Source organism: Lathamus discolor, chromosome 6, assembly GCF_037157495.1.
Source record: "Lathamus discolor isolate bLatDis1 chromosome 6, bLatDis1.hap1, whole genome shotgun sequence".
NCBI classification, from domain to species: Eukaryota; Metazoa; Chordata; class Aves; order Psittaciformes; family Psittacidae; genus Lathamus; species Lathamus discolor.
In genome coordinates, this window is record NC_088889.1 from 12,528,404 (window position 1) to 12,547,487 (window position 19,084).

At 43.1% G+C, this 19,084-nt stretch overlaps 2 protein-coding genes and 1 non-coding gene across 9 annotated transcripts in view; all 3 read left to right on the forward strand.

The window, feature by feature from the left end:
• TOGARAM1 (TOG array regulator of axonemal microtubules 1) overlaps positions 1-2,266 on the forward strand; it is a 34,378-nt gene extending 32,112 nt beyond the window's left edge. For all 3 annotated transcript variants that reach the window (XM_065686647.1, XM_065686649.1, XM_065686648.1), the window contains exons 21-22: positions 251-337; positions 1,763-2,266. In XM_065686647.1, coding sequence (XP_065542719.1) covers positions 251-337; positions 1,763-2,016 — 341 coding nt within the window. In that variant the 3' untranslated portion in view covers positions 2,017-2,266. The remainder of the gene's footprint in view (positions 1-250; positions 338-1,762) is intronic.
• Positions 2,267-2,733: 467 nt separating this feature from the next.
• PRPF39 (pre-mRNA processing factor 39) lies at positions 2,734-19,081 on the forward strand. 5 transcript variants are annotated; one of them, XM_065686651.1, is made up of 14 exons: positions 2,734-2,827; positions 5,715-6,081; positions 6,349-6,474; positions 7,115-7,233; positions 8,660-8,827; positions 9,548-9,713; positions 10,350-10,457; positions 12,568-12,732; positions 13,049-13,175; positions 13,268-13,536; positions 14,146-14,330; positions 15,681-15,755; positions 16,373-16,493; positions 18,292-19,081. In XM_065686651.1, exons 2-14 carry the CDS (start codon positions 5,749-5,751, stop codon positions 18,340-18,342), a joined length of 2,013 nt encoding a protein of 670 aa, XP_065542723.1. In that variant the 5' UTR covers positions 2,734-2,827; positions 5,715-5,748; the 3' UTR covers positions 18,343-19,081. The 5 variants fall into 5 exon arrangements, with proteins under 5 accessions (XP_065542723.1, XP_065542724.1, XP_065542725.1 ...); XM_065686652.1 differs by having other exon boundaries at positions 2,742-2,823; XM_065686654.1 differs by lacking the exons at positions 2,734-2,827; positions 5,715-6,081 and adding exons at positions 6,653-6,721; positions 6,825-6,987 and having other exon boundaries at positions 6,388-6,474.
• Positions 13,613-13,697, forward strand: LOC136018029 (small nucleolar RNA SNORD127). Its single transcript, XR_010614193.1, has one exon. It is a non-coding gene; the product is annotated as a small nucleolar RNA SNORD127 (small nucleolar RNA).
• Positions 19,082-19,084: the final 3 nt, after the last annotated feature.

Below are 19,084 nucleotides of genomic sequence, written 5' to 3' on the forward strand. Positions count from 1 at the left end.
AGCTGTTTCTGCTTTGGAGCAGAATCTCAGCGTTTTCAGTAAAAGAATATGCTATGCTCTACCAGATTCTAGGAGTTAGGCCTTGTTAAAAGATTATGTTTTTATGCTTTTATGCCTTTAAATCTATCATTGTGGTTTTTGAAGCTGATATAAGTAAGGTTCTTATTTACGTTTTTGAATATTCTGTTTATTTCCAGACTGTTTAATTTTCTGTTTAACAATTGTAACATGTTTTGTTCTCTGCATTTAGACAACTACTTGCTCCTTCAGCCATTCTGCACAAAAGCCCAGTTTCTAAATGGAAAAGCCAAACAAGACATAACAGAAAAGCTTGCTGGTAAAGTGATGTTTTACTTTGGGTGTTTGTTTGTGTACTATCCTTATTAGGCAAATTCATTGTGGGATGGTGATGGTTATACATCTTCCCTTCTGTCGCAGTAGATTGTGGGCATTAATGATGTAGTGGTTGTCAAATTTCACCTCCTTCCAATGCAAGGTGGAGTTATTGCTGATCAAACAATAGCTTATTATTATGGAGTCAGATGGAAGATGTGTAAATACCTGGAAGATATTTATAAATACGTTAAGCTTATAATTCAGTATGGAATCAGAGAGAATGACGTTTGTTTTGTAATGAGTTTCACTGTGTCAGTATCAAGACTTGGGTACCCACACGCCGCCCTCTGCCTGGTCAGCAAGCACCTCTTCCTGTGTAGGGCAGGAGGCATGGAGCTGACTGAGGAGCAGTACTCACATCCACATAAGCTTACTAGGAATCATAGAATCACACTGGGTTGGAAGGGACCTTAAAGATCACCTAGTTCCCACGTAACCCATGGGCAGGGACACCTTCCACTAGACCAGGTTGCTCAAAGCCCTGTCCAGCCTGGCCTTGAAGAATGAGCATCTACTTTTTCTGGGGTTTCCCAGCACAGAAAATACACTGTTCTTTAAGGCTGGCTCCTATTAACTCCTGAATTTCACTTCTGTACCTTTTTTGCTTTTCGCAGTTGCTCTTGTTCTCATTTTAAGGCTTTTAGTAATACGTACTGGCTTTGAGCCATAAAGGATACAAGCTGAGCTGCAGTCACCACAAAGATGTCAGACTTCAGAATGGTCATGTTCCTAAAGCTTAAGAACAAATTTACTCAAAAATTGAAGGCCAATTTGGATTAAAATTTATATACACATTTTAATATTGGGGATTATTACTAGCAGAAGTGCTGAATTTCCTTTTGCTGTTTTAAGTGAACAAGAGATATCTTTATGGGAAATAGGCTTGGATCAAACGGTATATTTGGCTTAGTTTCAGAGTAGTTCTGTATGTAGTAGCTGTGAAATTGAACTAAACATAATGGACGGTCTGTTCTTGGAATATTCCTAAACTTCTGCTTTCTATATGTGTAATCAGCTTTTAAACAGTTCATCTCTTGCTGGTATTTTTGGGGAGTAGTTTGTATTGTATATCAGAGGAGTCCATTCTAGCAAAAAGACAAACATTTGCAAACGAAACACTTAATTCCTGATGCAATTGTCTAAGTAGGGAAAGGCTTCATCTTGCAAATATTTGTAAGGCTACTTTGTTCCTTAAACTCAAAAAACCTACTGAGTATTTCATAGACAGAGGGGAAATCATAAAATATGAGATGTTACACAGTGATCTGTGAGAAATACACACTTCTCAAAGCAGGGCATCACTTCTGAGTTGTGCTTTAAAGATAGTCTTCAAACACCGACTGATGACCTGCTGTCTTTCTTGCAGATATTGTGACGGAGTTATACCCCCGGAAGCCTAAGAGTGTGGAGCAGAAAGTTCTAGTTGTCCTTTGGCACCTCCTGGGAAACATGACAAACAGCGGCTCTTTGCCTGGAACTGGAGGGAACATTCGGACAGCCACAGCAAAACTGTCAAAAGCACTTTTTGCACGGATGGGACCAAGTCTCTTAACTCGCGCTGCAGCTCAGTCACCACACATCAAGAAGACTTTAAAAGAACTTTTGGAGACACAAAGCTGAAGTAACGATCCCTGTGCGTGCATGAAGCTCCATCAGCTGCTAGGACAGATGGACTGCTGTTTATATGGAAACACACCGCACCATCCCCTGTTCTTTTGTTGTGTTGGTTTCTCTAGTGGAGAAGGGTCTTGCTGGGAGAGCATGGAAGGTGCTGGGATGGGGAAGTCACCCCTGCTCTCCTGCATGTTTCGCTAGAGGCCACAGCACAACACCCTAGGTCTAGTAATGAATAAATACATCTGACACGTTTTGACTTAGTTTTAGCACTGATCTTTACATCGGTAAGTGGAAGAAATTCCTGGAGACAGTTAAATGGCACAACGCGTTGGTGTAGCAGTTGTGAAGAACACGTATTTTCATAACCCCCGTCTGCAGTTGTGCGGTATTAGCGTGCTGTGGCTGCTGGTGCGGTACTGTAACGTTGCTTGCTGGCTGTGCATGCTTATCGGTACTGAACGCACGGCTGCAGCAGCTCGCAGGGAAGCACGGCCCCGCGGTGAGCGAAACAAGCCTTTCCCTTTTCCCCTTCCCGGAAGCACGGGTAGTCCGGAGGCCGTGGTACGCGGCCCGTCCCCCGCCGCCGCGGCTGTCGCGTTTTGCACGGGCCCTGACGCGAATAAAGGAGTTTATTTCTGTAGCGCGCTGGGCGCCGCCTCCGTGCCTGAGGGGGGAGGCGCGAACGGGAGCGCAGGGAGCAGCGCCATTTGGCGGCAGGGAGGGGCAGCGTGAGCGGCGCACGCGCAGTGCGCTCTTCCTGAGGCCCAGCGGCGGCAAGCGTGTGGCGGCCTGGCGGTTCCTGGTCGTGTGGCAGGTACCGGGAACCGGGAATGGGGCAGCTGCGGGGAGCTCCAGATTGCAAGGGGGAAGGCAAGGGGTAGGCCGGGCCCCCGCCTTCGGCTCGGGTCGTCGTGCCTCGGCCCAACCTAACGGGAGGCTGAGTCGGGCGTTGAGGGCCTGGGCTAGGCCTGGGACAGGGCTGCGCCGGGCGTGCGGCACCCGCTCCCGCCTCAGCCGCTCCCCTGGCCAGCGGCTGCCGAGCGCTCGGAGTAAAGCAGCGCGCAGCTGGCGCTTAACGGAACGGATGTCGCGAGTAAGGAAACCCGTGTAGTCTGTACGTGCTGTAACAACTGCGAGACCTCTGGGCAAACATTAGACCAGCCCAAAGCCTTTAAGTGCTTCACGGTTTGTTACATTGTCATTGTATTTCTTTATTCTTTACTTCCTGTTGTTTTTTTTTTTCCCCTCTCTGTTTTCCCTCTGAGGGTGGTGAGGCGCTGGCGCAGGGTGCCCAGAGAAGCTGTGGCTGCCTCATCCCTGGCAGTGCTCAAGGCCAGGTTGGACGGGGCCTGGAGCAACCTGGTCTAGTGGAAAGTGCCCATGGCAGGGGGTTGGAACTGGAAGGTCCCTTCCAACCCAAACCGTTCTGTGATTCTCTGACTATGATTTTGGCCGCCGAAGTGTTAGTGGTTGGGCAGAATGGTCCGGGCCAGCAGTGCCAGTGCAGCGTAGCCCAGCGCCAGCAGGTTCCAGGCGGCTCCTTATCAGGGCTGTGACACTGGTCTGGGCGGAGGGGTGAGCTGAGGCCGGAAACTCCTTGTGGTTGGCAGTCTGTGGGCTTTCCGGGATGCTTTCCTATTAATTCATATTTATAAATGCCAGTATTGCAAAGAATAAACGTTTGATTGAAACAGCTTAAATAATATATGTTGGCATAAATGATCTAAAATTAGGGTATATGGTTATCTGATATACTTATTTAGTTATTTAGCCTGAGTGATGTAAAAACTCCTGGAATTGAGTTACTCTGCTCCATGGTTGTCTGTGTTTGACATGTGTTGGCTTTGCGCCTGCTGCCTTCGCAGCTCCCTGGAGCAAGGGCATTTGTCTAGTTCCAGGAACCAGTTGCTCACAGCAGCTGTAACCCTTAGTGAGTTTGGGGGATGTCTTGGTTTCCGGGGGATGGGTTTAGAGCACCTTGAGTTGGAAGCAAACTACTAAGCAGACTTTCACATTTTGTTTGAAGCCTCATACGCAGAGGTAGTCTAGTACCATCCTCCCTCTTTTTTTTTACTTTCCCCCTAATGTGAAGACAGCATGGATTTGGGGGGTAGGTTTTTAAGCTGGAATACATCTGAATTGGCTAGAGAGAGAAAACGTCTGTCAAATACCAGAATAATTTTAGGCTGTGCATTATTGTGTATTTAAAAACAATTGCATTTTTCTCAAAAATTTAGAGCTGTAAACACCCTTTAAGGTATAGTTTTTCAGGAGTTGGGGCTGCTGTTTGTATAGCACATGCCTCTGACACCCTGATTTTATGATCTTACAGATGAGCTCTGAATGGTAGTGGCTGTTTTCAGTGATGCAGCGATCTGCAGTTACCACATAAAGTTGCAAACTTATGAACTGTTTATGTTAAAGGAAAGAAATTATGTGTTTAGGATTGCCAGATGATATATACAATGGAGAACAGAAATAATTACTTTTAAAAAAAGCAATTACTAGAAAACTTCCAGAGGACCATGTGGACTTTTCAATACTACACCAAGGTAACTCTGCTTGGTGAACTAGGGAAGAACGAACTCTTTATCTCATGCATTGAAGCTGCTAGAGATAGGGTAGAGAGTTTTTTCCTTCCTGTCAAGAATTTTGTTCCTGTTATGTTATTGATGACCTATCATTGTACTTGTTGAAGTGAAAGTAAACGTTTTGTTCTCTTTTCAGGCTTTCAGTGAGAAAGACAGGCAATGCAGAGTGGGGTGGGAACTTTTTTAAATGTCAAACTTACCTGCTTCTGCTCTGAGGACTGAAGGGAAATAAGAGTGGCAGTTGCTACAATGCATTTGAGGCTGATAGTCTCACGCTGTTCTTCGTCCAAAATAGATTCACAGCTCAAAGCTACTGTATTCTATGTGGGTGCTGCATTACCTTTAACCCATAGGTCATTATGGTCTGGCTTGAATGTGGAGAAGGTCCAGTGTTGTGCCTTGTGGTCTGGCCTTGGGCAGTGAGGCTGGACTGGTGTTTGTGGAGGAGGGGAGGGCTGGGCAGCAGCATTTGTCAGGAAGATCAAAATGAAGAGTGGGAGGAAGATGGAGTCTGTCCTGAGGGGCAGGAGGAAGCACGGGATGAGTGAGTGTTGTGTGGGGGTGAGTGACTAGTGTCAGGGGCTAGCCTGAACAGTATGTGGCCCTCTGCTGGTTAGTTTATCTAGGCATCTTACATACGGACTGAGTGAGGACAGGAATTCTTTTCTTTGCAGAGTTGCCACATAATCTGGTTCAGCTTGGCTTTGAGGGAACAGTTAAGCATACATTTCTTTTGCAAAGAAATTATTAATTTGTATTAAGTAGGATAATTGAATAAATTTGACTGTAATTCTTTATATGGAATAAACTGTTCAACTTGCATAGGAAAGCTGTGTTGGTTCACTTTTATACCTCCATAGCAACTTGTGACAGGTTTTTAGAAAACCTGCAATGATTTGTATGTGCAGATGTTAAAATGTAGGATGGCTATTAATTGTAAAATATCTTATTTGCGAATAAGGCTCATGTGGGAAGCAGATCCGGTTGCCAGGGGTTTGTGGTGAAATACATGAATGCCTGAAGCATTTGGGAGAATCTTAGGTGATAATTCAAGCCCAAGTTCTACTTAAATCTTTGCTGCAAGAATACTGAATCTTTTTGTTTCTACAGGATCTAGTACTACAAAACAGCAGTAACTTCGGCTATGGAGAACAACACAGAAAATACAGAGGAGGAGAAACCGACTGTAAGCAATGAGAACACAGACAATAGCGCCGAAACAGCAACAGAAGAACAGCAGATGGACTTCAGTACAGAAATTATAGGTGTCACTGAGATGGAACAATCACCTGATAGCTCCCCTGACCTGAATGCAGAGAACATGCAGGAGAGTGAAATTCCCGATATTGAAAGTTTACAGACAACAGATATTGAGGCTGGCTTTCCTCCAGATTTTGACAAGTTCTGGAAAGTAGTAGAGGACAATCCCCAGGATTTCACAGGATGGGTATATCTACTGCAGTATGTAGAGCAGGAGGTTAGTACAGCATCCCATTCTCCTTAGCCTTCAAGAAATAAAGAAAACCCAAACAAGTTACGGATATTCCAGTGACTGGTCTAGAACTGTACACTGGGCTTTCATGGGTACTGTTTGAAGAAGTTGCCCTTGTCAGTGTTGTCGGCAGAGATCACACAATAAAAACTATTGCTTTTAAGAAAATGTTAAAGTAATAATTGTTTTCAAAATAACATGAATGGTTTTTAAAGGAAAGGATTCATTGCTTTTATTGTGTATTTTTTGCAGAACCACTTACCAGCTGCCAGGAAAGCATTTGACAGGTTTTTCACACATTATCCATATTGCTATGGATATTGGAAAAAGTATGCAGACCTTGAGAAGCGACATGACAACGTTAAGCAGTCTGACGAGGTATGTAGGTAGCTGGGTGCAGCTATTGCCATTGGTCCTGTTAGCCAAACAATGACTAACCTACCGCAAGTCATTTGGCTGCCAGTACCTGCCATTTGTGGCCAGGTTTGTAGGGATTTTGTTTGCACTTGTCACATCTGTGGCATTTGTAGCTAATGTTTTCTCTCTTTGTTGGCAGGTGCGTTAAACCTCTACAGTTTGTCAAGCTTTGCAGTGCAAGCCTCTGTATTACACTGCAGCTTAACAAGTAGGGCAGGGCTTTTCTGTCACTTACATTTATTATTCATTTTCAAAACAATATAGTTGGTTTGCTGGTCACAATTGCTGCATCTTATTGCATTTTTGGTCAGACGCTGTCAATGATGCTCTAATGGGTCTGTGCCCTATGGTCTGTACCCCAAAGCCTGCCCACACAACCTGGTCAGAATGCAGGGACCGCTGCGCTTTGAAGATCAAGACTCTGCACGTGGAGATCAGAACATTGCCATGTTCTATCCAACCTCCACCCAAATGGTAATGGTAGATTATTTAAACAAAATTCCAGTAATTAGTATTTCTAAGGTTCACCGGATAACACAGTGTTGCCTCTCTATTGGGACACCATTACGTATTTGAAGTACAGTTCATGTTCTCTTCATAGGTTTATCGCAGAGGGCTTCAGGCAATTCCTCTTAGTGTCGATCTTTGGATACATTATATAAACTTCTTAAAGGAGACCTTGGACCCTGCTGATCCTGAAACGAACAGTACAATTCGAGGGTAAGTTGAATGCAGACTAAGTGATACAGAAAGCCTGTATGTGCATTATATAGCAGTATAATCACATTAATATGTTTAAGATGAGGGGCAAGCTAGTTACTGTAATGACTTTTAGGACATGATAGAGCCATATTCCCTAAGAATAGGTGGACAATACAGTGTGGTACCGGGGTCAGAAGTTGTGGCTTGAGAGTTTCAGACTAGTCATTAGGAAATGCTTTGTGCAGTATTCTGTGGGGAACTGGAGCAGGTTCTCCATCGAATTTTTGGAATTCAGTTTCTTGGAGGTTTTTAAGGTATGGCTAGAATGTGTCTGACCTCACCTGTTGGTGGCAGTGGTCCTCATTAGAGTAAGAGGGACTGGTCGATGAGAAAATGAACATGAGCCGACAGTGTGCGCTCGCAGCCCAGAAAGCCAACCGTATCCTGGGCTGCATCAAAAGGAGCGTGACCAGCAGGTCAAAAGAGGTGATCCTGCCCCTCTACTCTGCTCTTGTGAGACCTCACCTGGAGTATTGTGTGCAGTTCTGGTGTCCTCAACATAAAAAGGACATGGAACTGTTGGAACAAGTCCAGAGGAGGGCCACGAGGATGATCAGGGGACTGGAGCACCTCCCGTATGAAGATAGGCTGAGGAAGTTGGGGCTGTTGAGCCTGGAGAAGAGAAGGCTGCGTGGGGACCTCATAGCAGCCTTCCAGTACCTGAAGGGGGCCTATAGGGATGCTGGGGAGGGACTCTTTGTCAGGGACTGTAGTGACAGGACAAGGGGTAATGGGTTAAAACTTAAACAGGGGAAGTTTAGATTGGATATAAGGAGGAAATTCTTTCCTGTAAGGGTGGTGAGGCACTGGAATGGGTTGCCCAGGGAAGTTGTGAGTGCTCCATCCCTGGCAGTGTTCAAGGCCAGGTTGGATGAAGCCTTGTGTGGCATGGTTTAGTGTGAGGTGTCCCTGCCCATGGCAGGGGGGTTAGAACTAGATGATCCTGAGGTCCTTTCCAACCCTAACTATTCTATGATTCTATGAAGCTTGATCCCAAACCTTATTTGAGCTTTAACTGAAGCTTCTAGATGTATGACTTTTGTGTGTTAAACTTCTCAAGTAAGGCCTTTAGAATCTTTACAAGACAAAAGTGGAAAAGGTTGTGTATTTCCCTAATGTCTTGCATTCCTGCAAGTAGCTTTTTATGTTGCCTTTATTTGTTCTGTTGTGGTAGTGCTGGAGTTAAAAAGCAGTGAGTGTGAACTTTGTAGAGATCTTGCTACAGATGTCTAGAAAAGACTTCAAAGAATGTAAATAATGAGTGTAAGTGTGGTTTCAAGTAAAAGAGGATGCTGCTCATAATCTTTTAAGTAAGAGCCAGAAGTTTTCTTCCTTGTTCTGTCACTGCATCTAGAAACAACTGTAAAATTGTTTTGTTTTTCAGTGCCTATGAACACGCAGTCTTAGCTGCTGGGACAGATTTCCGTTCTGACAGACTGTGGGAAATGTATATAAACTGGGAAAATGAACAGGGAAACCTAAGGGAAGTTACATCCATCTATGACCGCATCCTTGGAATTCCAACGCAGCTGTACAGTCATCACTTCCAGAGGTAAAGAGAAAACAAAGATTTAATGCTGTGCATTTCTTAAGTACACACTAATCTACTTCTGTGGACATGGAAGTGCTCACTCAGAACAAGAACTTGAAATAGTTACTTAAGTTTATGTAGTTATTTAAGTGCTTCAAAGTACTCATCCACATTGTAGGAATTAGATTTTTTATAAATTCACAAATTCTGCTGTGGAATAAAGGAAAGCTTTGGAATTGTGAGGAAGAGTAGAGGATGTGTTTGAAAAATCAAAGTGAGCAGTTTTGAACTTTATTTCCTTATGCAGTGCTCACATGAAACTAATTGACAAGAGAGAAATGCTTGGTTAAGTTTTAGACAGGAATTCTGCGTTATTAATGGGCTGGTTAAGAGGAAATGAGAAACCTTAGTTAAATTAAGCACTAGTCTTTCCCATAGTTGCTACAGATCTTTTGTGTTTGAAAGTAAAGTATCCCTCTGGATTGTCCTTAGCCATTAATTTTACATGGTAAATGATTTGTCTTTGTCACTGCAGTTCATCATCCTTCCATTTCTCTTTGAATTTTGAAGTCTAATAGGTGGTAGAAGTTGCATTTTGTGTGTATGTGTTGTCAGAAGTTGCATTCTTGATGTGGCTCTATATTAATAAAGGAATACAGAATCGCATTGGGACTTGTTTTTGTGCTCTGGTTAAGCAGAATGTTGCAGCATGAAACTTGACTTGTTTCTAACTGTTCTTAGGTTTAAAGAACACATACAGAACAACTTGCCTAGAGACTTTCTGACTACTGAGCAGTTTGTTCAGCTACGCAGAGAATTAGCGTCTGTGAATGGCCACAGCGGGGAGGACGCGCAGCCTGATGATGACCTACCCTCTGGTGCTGAAGACATAACTGACCCTGCCAAGGTACAGGTGCAGGGGGTTGTTCATTAGTGTTTTGTTCCTTACTCTGTGCCTGAGAGACAAGTTTGTTTGCAGAGAATTTAGCGTATCTGTAGCTGAGGTGTTCCATAGTTCTGCTTATCACTGCTCTTTGGCTTGTGTAATAACTACTACTGTCTACAAGATGCACCTTTCCAGTGTTTTCATAGGCATTAAAGAAATGGAATTTAGAAGTGAAATAAGTGATGTGCAAAACATTAGGAATTAATTAATTGTTCCAGATTAAGAGATTAGAAACTGTGGTCTGAGAAAGGTCCTCATCAGCAATGTTCTCTGCAGGTCAGAGCCTTCATGGGCATATGAAAACTTGACTATCCAGAGGAATTGCTGACTGAAAACAAACACATACTAAGTTTGACTGGGATCCAAATTAATCTCTGATCTCAGTCATCTGTGGCATAGGAGCAAAACTTCAGATAGAAACCCTGTTCAGCAGGGCTGTGCTGGGGGCAGTGTCCCATCCTTTTCCCTGGCTTTTCAGGATACAGTGTAATGCACCTGTGGTAGTTTTAATTTCTGCATATTACTGTCATCATGAAATGCATTTACAAAGGTGATATGGTGTCTATCTGAGTTATCTTTTTAAAAATTATGTTTTAGCTGATCACAGAGATAGAAAACATGAGGCACAGGATCATTGAAATCCATCAAGAAATGTTTAACCACAATGAACATGAAGTCAGTAAGAGGTGGACGTTTGAAGAAGCGGTAAGTTTTTTTTCCTGTGTAAGGCAGCGTGCACGAGAGCTCTGAACAGAGGCCTGGGAGCCTAGGAATTTGGAGTAACAGGTCACACAGTTTAAACTCTTGTGGGCTTTGAACAAAGATAAAGTTTCACTTCTCTGCCATTTTTCTTGTGAAAAGGCAACTTGTGAGGTCAACTCTGTCACGTGATGGCTTAAAAATCTTTTAAGTGGTATTTGGAGAGAGACAGGGTGGTATGGTGATTAGTAAGTGGCCCTTATGCATGCATGAAAAACTCTGCTGACTGAGTGCTGCGTTATGCATCTGGGGTGATGCAGATTATGGGCAAGAAGATGATTCTCATTGAAAAGGTAAGCCTGTCCTAAAAGGAGAACGAAGTTTGTGTGGTTTTCTGTTTTAACATTGCAGCCTTAAACCTGAAATCAGTTAGGTTTTGTTTTCCAAAATTAGCAATCATAATGTGCAGCTCCTGTGTGTAATGTGTTAACAGTAATTAGTGAATTGTTTGATCACTTTACATACAGATTTTTTTCTATGTAGAATGAAGTTTGGTTACTTTTGAAAATCAACCTGAGTTTTTAGTTCTGTCTTTTTTAATTTTTTTCTTCCTGGCAAATATCATGTTGCATAACATGGTTCTTGTTTTAAGTTCACTTTTGTTTTAAAGAGTACATTGTACAGATGCCTTGTAAGCCACAGGTGTCGTGGAAGGGACCTCAAGGGTCATCAGGTCCAGCTTTTCTAGAAAAGCAATACATAGGCTTAAGTGTCTCACCACTCTGTCCACCCAGATCTTAACAGTGTCTGATATAAACTTGAAAGCATGGTACGTGGCCAGTAGCAGTACGTGGGGGTGGTGACATTTTGCCCTTCCTGTCCCAAAGCAGCCTGAAGGGCTGTTACGGCCCTTTGTGTCACAGGGTTGCTGTTGTACTGGTACCTGTCTTGGGTCCCTTGAGTATGGAAGACTCAGGTATGCAGATGTGTGGAAAATGGTTATGTGAGTAAGGTGTTCTTGACTAAGAGAAACTGTAGCTACAGATGATTGACGTACGGAAGAATGATGAAACTGTGGACACATTGCAGAAAATATGCCAGAAAGAGGGTGTCCTCTCTTCTGCTGGCCAGAATCGGTACTTTCAAGAGAGTGTATCTGCTCTTTAGATACCAATTTGCTGGATCTGGGAGGAGTTTAAAATACAAAGTTAAAGAAGTCTTCATAATGGACAGAAATGAGGTTATTAAGCAACAGGATATCACATAAGTGATGGAAGCTGCTTAGACCAGTTTTACTGTTATTTTAGTGGGAACAATGTGCATGTGAATCTGCCAAAGTGGAAAAAGAGTATTGGGTTCTCTTACAGAGCTCGGTGAGGAGTGTGGTGGGGGTGAATGGCTTTAAGTTTCAGATGGCCTTGAAGAATTGAATGTTACTCCTTGATTACCTTAAGTTCTTTATCCATTCTCATTTATTTGTATCGGAGATACTGCAGTACAGGAGAGAAATGATCAGGTAACATTAAAGGTGAAGAAGAGAAAAAGCACAAGATCTCTGGAAGGATGCTTTGCTGTGGTTACTTCAAAGCAGTGTTTTGCTTTGCTATGCTGAACTCTGTCCCATCCAGCTCCTCTTGTGGGCATCAGAAAATGCACAATCTTGGAATAACCAGTTTCATGCACATAATTAATGTGAAGTTCAGTTCAATGCTCCGTCTTCTTTGTCGTGATTCTCAACCAAATTTTGCATTTAATTTGTAGGCTATGCGCTAGTACAACAGTAAGTACTTCAGTTGTATGTATATGTGTATGTGACCAATAGCAATTGTTGTCACCACAGGTTTGCAAGGGCTGAACTGTGGTGAGTTCTTCCTCAGTTCTGTACACACTTGCACTCAAAAATCTTCCTAGAAAAGCCAAGCTACAAGCACAGAGTATAATTGTTGGCAAAATGTCTTGATCAGTACTTGGGTAACCCCAGCAGACTTGTGTGAATAATGATGTCCCATTTATTTAAATGGCGTTACTTGAATGGTATTGTGGCTGTTTGTTTATTTTTAACGCAACTCGATGATGTGCTTATTAGTCACAAGTTCCCATGCTGTGACTCTTGCAGATAAAGAGGCCTTACTTTCACGTAAAACCTCTGGAGAAAATTCAGCTGAAAAACTGGAAAGAGTACTTAGAATTTGAGATAGAAAATGGCACTCATGAGAGAGTTGTGGTCCTCTTTGAAAGATGTGTTATTTCATGTGCCCTCTATGAGGACTTCTGGATTAAGGTAAGGGAAGGGGTTTACCACCCATCTCCTGCCGATGGCATACATTGATCTAGTGACTAACCTTTTGTACTCTTGTGGAATGTTGTTCATATATAACTATATCTGTTGCATTAGGAGATGGTCTGCTTGCAACCAGATTTGACTGCTGCATATGCCAACTTCGTTGCCTCTCTACGTCCTTCCTTACAGAAACTAGTCTAGTGGTTCCATAAAGGTGCTGAATGGGTTTAAACAAAAGAATTTTATCGTTCTGTCATGTTTTTAAAACAACTATAAGCTTTAAATTTTCCAATCTCTGCTCTGTTTTCAACTATAGTATGCCAAATACATGGAGAATCATAGTATTGAAGGCGTGAGGCATGTCTACAGCAGGGCTTGCACTATACATCTTCCTAAGAAACCAATGGTTCATATGCTGTGGGCTGCCTTTGAGGAACAGCAAGGTGAGAGCAGCAGTCATTTTTCCTGGGAGGGATTCTGTTTTTAAGAGGCTGTGGATGTCTCATATCTTAAAGCATCTTCACCGGTGTTTTAGGCAACATCGACGAAGCAAGAAGAATCTTGAAAACCTTTGAAGAGTGTATTCTAGGGCTAGCAATGATTCGCTTGCGAAGAGTGAGCTTAGAACGCAGACATGGAAACATGGAAGATGCTGAACACCTGCTTGAAGAAGCTGTTAGAAATGCCAAATCAGTTAGTGAATCGTCATTTTATGCCATCAAATTAGCTCGACACCTCTTCAAAGTACAGAAAAATCTTCCAAAGGCAAGAAAAGTGCTGTCAGAAGCCATAGAAGTGGACAAAGTATGTGTTTCCTCTTTGCTGTCTTAAAAACACCCCCAAAAAATAGATCCTGGTATTTTTCTCTCTTTCTGAACCATGGCAACAATGATGACGAGTTTGTAGCTGGATGTGGTGTTCCCTTACTGCATGGAGACAACAGTCCCTCTAACCTGATGTTGCCATACTTGCAGCTTGAAGATCTGGAAGTTTGCAGGTTTTTTTAATCAGAAGCATTGTGTGCTTCATACTTCCAGTTTTCCACAATCTCAAATATAGGCATATTCACATCTTAAGGTGAACTGAATGGACAGTGTAGGCAGTACTTGCAGACCGTTTTGTGTAACCACAGAAAGAAACATTTGGCACTCTGAATACTATTAGCTTACTCTTAGGAAAGTCTGACATCTGTCTTTGTAGTATCACACTGTTTGTGAAACATGTCTTTGAAGTGTCATTTCTGTTTGTGAAACAGACCAGGTCAAAGATGACGAATGTAAAAAGGAAAAGTTGTTGACTATTCTAGCTTGTATTCGTGGTTTAAACATTCTGCTCTGCATCTGGTAGACATAGATACAGTGTCAAATACCAAATCTGACAGCTCTGCGACTTCTGATACATTTTTTTGCACAGGAAAATACAAAGCTGTACCTCAACTTGCTTGAAATGGAGTACAGCGGTGATCTCAAGCAGAACGAAGAAAACATCCTGAGCTGCTTTGATAAAGCTGTCAATGGCGCCTTGTCTATAAAAATGAGGATTACATTTTCTCAGCGAAAAGTGGAATTCCTTGAAGATTTTGGTTCCGATGTAAAGAAGTAAGATGTGATCTGTGCAACAGCCAAATTAGGGTCACCCAAAGAGCACTTGTGGAAGGAGTAGGGACGGGTTGGATCAGTAGCATCCTTTAGATGGTTCCTGTGTGCTGTCAGCTCTTTGTTGAGGGACAGCTGCTTTTCAAAACCACATTCCTTTTTTAAAATTGGAATCTCTTTTCAGAAAATTCTTCTTTTTTTTTTTTTTTAATCCTTGAGATGTTATAGTGCCTGTAACTTCTTACTGTGGTTTTGCTAAGTCTTAGAGGAGGGTGCTCTTCCAAGGGAACATGTTTATGACAAGGGTGTGATTTGATGTTCTACACCCTGTGAGCTCCTGCTTGAGGTTTCCAAAACCACATTGATGTGATTGTTCTGTGTTCAGAAGTATTAACAATGCCATGTGCTTATGTGGGGGATCAGGTACTAGAACTGCAACTTTTAAATTAAATACTAGATACACTTTTTTCCTCATAATTCTCTATTGCAAAACAAGCTCTTGTTTTTATTTACATGTTGCTGCTGAATAACTTGGAAGAGCTAACCACAAGTTAGTTTTTCTGCTTTGCGTGCTTTTAACAATAGCTGTCCTTAGTTCTGCTGACTCTGACCATTCTAACTGGCATGGCAGCCAAGCGCTGCCAGCCTGGGATCCTGAACAGACCAAACAAAATGAAGTTTTCAGTTCCCAAATAATAGTAGAGCACAGAATAAACACAAAAAACTGTTTCCACCAAGAGCAATACAAACAGAAGCAGCAGTTTTCATAAACTGGTCTGCAGCAGATGAAATTGTATTTCCTATTTTGGGAAATGATACTTTGCTATTAGTGGGAATTTTAGCTAGCACTCTTTTGTGCTGCACAGAATACACATTCTTCCCATGTTGTTTGGCAGAAGGCTACAGGTGCTGCTTTAGAATTGTAATAATTTTGTGTAATACTAATTGCCAGTATTTAAAGAAATGTTGATTGCTAAATCTTGGTGCTGCTGTGGATGGCATCAACATGCACCTGAGGGAATGCAGGTGCTGGAAGGAGCAGCCATATCACAAGTAAGTTTAAGAAAACTTCATTATAAAGGGGAACTTCTTAAAAACCACATGAAGTGTGATAAAAGCCAAGCAAGTTGGGGATTCCTGAGCTAACAGAAAATACTTCACGATGCGCTGGGGAGTCAAATTAATTTTTTTGGCTTTCCGATCTCTGTTGTGGATCACCGATAAAGAATTGATTATTATTCAGTTTGGTTTAAATTGTTTTGCATTTTTACAGCTTCAAGTAGATGTTTTAAAATGGTTTAAATGTTTACATGAAAACGGTGGGCAAAGCTCTGTTCCTTTTTGCCTCATCAGGCTTCTGGATGCTTATGACGAACATCAGGCCCTTCTCAAGGAGCAGGATTCTTTGAAAAGGAGAGCGGAGAACGGGTAGGCAGTCTGCTCACCTGGGGTGTAAGCTGGATCGATAGCTGATGCAGTCTCCAGGGTAGCTGGGACATAGACGACACTGAGCTGTAGCTGGTACAAAGCACTTTGGAAGCAACTGAAAAATAGTTCAGAGAACAGTCTTGGAAACTGTATTTTTCTTTAGTCTGTGATATATATATACACACCTTTTTTTTTTTTTTTTTTAGCTTTAAAGCTGCTGCTTGCTAGAGCAAAACCACTATGTTTTTTTAATCACTTAAAATACACTAAATAGGGCTGTACTGCTGGCTTCAATATTTGGAAATGGATTTATTGGAAAGTAACTTTCTGAGTTGTTTCTCAGGAAAGCTAAACAATACTGGGAAAAAATAACTCAATCTTTAAGCAGAAACATGCTTCTGCTGTCCCATTGGATTCACCAGAACAGTTAAAAACCCAGACTATTGTTCTGAAGCACAATATACTACTGTCTTTCTCTAAATTAAATTCTGCTTCCCTGTTTGGACAGGGCACCACATCTGAAAATACTGCTTAACTTCATCCATTACAACATTTCTCACCCAGAAGCTCAACATTTAATCTAAGGTCCCATTTACAAGTGTGTATTAACTTCACAGGTCAGAGGAGCCAGATGAAAAGAAAATGCTAACAGATGACCCAACACTTTCATCGGCACAGATGATGGATGGAGACATGCAAGTCAATCAGGCAGCATACAACTACAATGCCTGGTACCAGGTGGGTGCACACTTCGGGTGCTGCACTCACCGTGCATGTTCTGTATGCACACATGTCGTGCTTTTCCCTGTGACTCTGTGGCCCAGCATCAGAAGCTTTGAGTAGAAATTTAGCTTCTGTTTTTGTTGATTCCCCTGTAGCCTGTTACACAAGTGTAAGGTATTTCTCCTTATGCAGCAGGAGGAGCAGCTTGGTGAAGGGGTGCATTACAGCTGTTAGGGACGTTGCTGGCTGAGGGCAAAATGCTTTGCCCAGGAAACTCACTTTGGGATTCCAGTTTACTGTGTGTTTTGGTAGATAACTTCTCTAACTAGTAGTTCCCATAATGTCTTGGTATGGGTTCCAGTGCACTGGTACAGTGTCCATACAGAATTGGTCCGTTCAGCAGCTTGGCCCATGAGTCTGCTCTGGCATGACATTCACTTTTGTCCCCTTGAGGGGCTTAAAGAAGGAACTGGTAATACCACACCTTGATTTCTTCCTGTTGCAGTAGCAGCAACTTCCAGCATGTGCCCTGCTTCCTTCTAGACTGATAGTGTGGTTTTGTCCAAGGGGCAGGCTGTAGAGCCTTGTCTTTCTGTGCAAGGTAAAGGTGGGTGCTGCTGTCGCCCTCTCAGCTGGGATGAGAGCAATGAAGGCTTGTAATTTTAATTCTTTTGAGTTATGAGTAACCGGGAGCCTGGCTGAAGCTTTTCTTCAAGCATTTTAATGAAAACTGTTGTTCAGGCTGTAAGGAGCCTGCCAAGCCAGTGAGAACAGCATTTGCAGGTGGGACTTGACCCAGCCATTGTGTAACTGTGATTAAAAATTGCCTGTGTCAAGGTTAAGTGTTCTTTCCAAGTCAGGCAGTGAAAGGTGCCTCACCCCCTCAGCATGGAAAGACTGCCCAGCACTGGGCTGGGAAAAATGCTGCAAGTTTCCAAACTCAGAATGATGGGAGTGGCAGGCTGATAGTGCTGCTGGTCTGTGTCCTGTGGTTGAGACAGTAACTCCATCACCGTCGGCCTGCTGTGCATTTTACAGTCTGCTTGAGAATAGCAGAGGTGTGTGTTCTTGCTGTCCCCAGAAGGCTGTGCTGCCTGGGCACAGCTCATGGCAGTGTAGCCATGGGAACTGTCTTGGTGACAGTCTCTGCTGGCTGCAGACAGCTGGGTTCAGTGTGAGGGAGTGGTGTTGGGGCGCTTCAGCTGCTCCTACCCTGAGGGACATACTGTGATGGGGGACATGGAGCCAGAACACAGGCTGTTCCTGCGTCCCTCACCACCTGCTCCCTCTTTTTCCCTCCCTTTTATTAAGTCTTGTTGACAGGGAAGTGACGGGGAGCTGCAGAGCAGGTACCAAGGGGGATATCTGAGGAACAAGAGGGAGCCCGTGACTTCTCCTGTACTGGAAGACTCATCATTTGAGTCTTTATAAAGTGATTAAAACCATGAGGGACAACAGTACTCCCTCCATGCTGGCCCTTGGTACAAGTCTGGCCCTGGTCTTGTGACTGCAGCCACTTGTTTCACAAAGATGCCTTGCAGGAGGGGGTCAGGGTGGTTAGGAGTTGATGGGCCTTGTGCTGCTGGGGAGCATCCCTGGGTGTCCTTCAGCCTTCCACGCCAGCCTGAGGCACCAGCTGCGTGCAGGACCTCGGTGCAGAGACCTTGCTATGGTGGCTGTGACATGGTGACCATGCTAGCCACTGCAATATAACATTCCTTTCTGGAATGGCAGCCAGCTGCTCACTGGGGATTCTGCATGGAGCATGGGCACTCTGACTTACACTATCCTGTTCTTGGGGTTTTTTTTCCAGTACAATTACCAGAACGCGTGGAATTACGGACAGTACTATCATGCGACTTGATCCGAAGAGTGAGTGCTGCGGTTTCAACAAAGATGGAATACAAAGAAGTTATATTTTTCTAAATTAGGGATGTGAAAGAACTGTTGTAATACCTGCTTTTTGGTCTTCTGCATGTGAAGTGAGCTGGTGTTCCCAGGGTATGTGTGAAGCAAGATCTGTGTGCTGGTAACTGATAAATGGTATCTCTGTACAACTCTAGTTTACCATAAATGCATTTGTTTTGGTTTTTTAATTCCCTGCACTAATTTATGGAGGTATCTGAAGAATTGTTTTGGTCTCAGGACAATGCTGTGGATTTAACCAGTAAAGCTGTAGGGGTTTTGCTTTGGTTCTGTTTCCCCCAAGGCCATTGTGCCACGCCAGCTGCCGCAGGATGCAGCAGCTCAGGTGCACAGCACTCCTCTCCTGCTCTGCTCTCCAGCAGCATGTAATGACCTACTTCTATCACGACATCTTCTCTGTGCCCATGAGCCAGACTGCTTTCTTTGTGGTGTTAAGATTGAAACTTTGATGACACTGGCAGCCTTTGCAAGCTGTGGTACGTATTTTCTATTCCTTGTGGGGGTCAAAAATTAAAATGCAGTGCAAAATGATGTTGCATTCTTTTTTAAAAGCACAAACTGTGTTTGGGATGATTTTTGTATTCAGAGTTTTTCATGTACACAGTGTGAGCAAACTTTTTTTCATTTTGATCAAAGTGATCATTCCCATTTTTATAATAAAAGCAAGGAATTCAGTAGTC

What these genes read in the sequence shown, in the direction of transcription:
- PRPF39 (XM_065686651.1), top strand. Translation starts at nt 5,749, where the DNA reads ATGGAGAACAACACAGAAAATACAGAGGAGGAGAAACCGACTGTAAGC. An exon ending in AAAAGGAGAGCGGAGAACGG is followed by an intron (nt 15,756 to 16,372) that starts GTAGGCAGTCTG and finishes TTAACTTCACAG; the next exon opens with GTCAGAGGAGCCAGATGAAA. An exon ending in ACTACAATGCCTGGTACCAG is followed by an intron (nt 16,494 to 18,291) that starts GTGGGTGCACAC and finishes TTTTTTTTCCAG; the next exon opens with TACAATTACCAGAACGCGTG.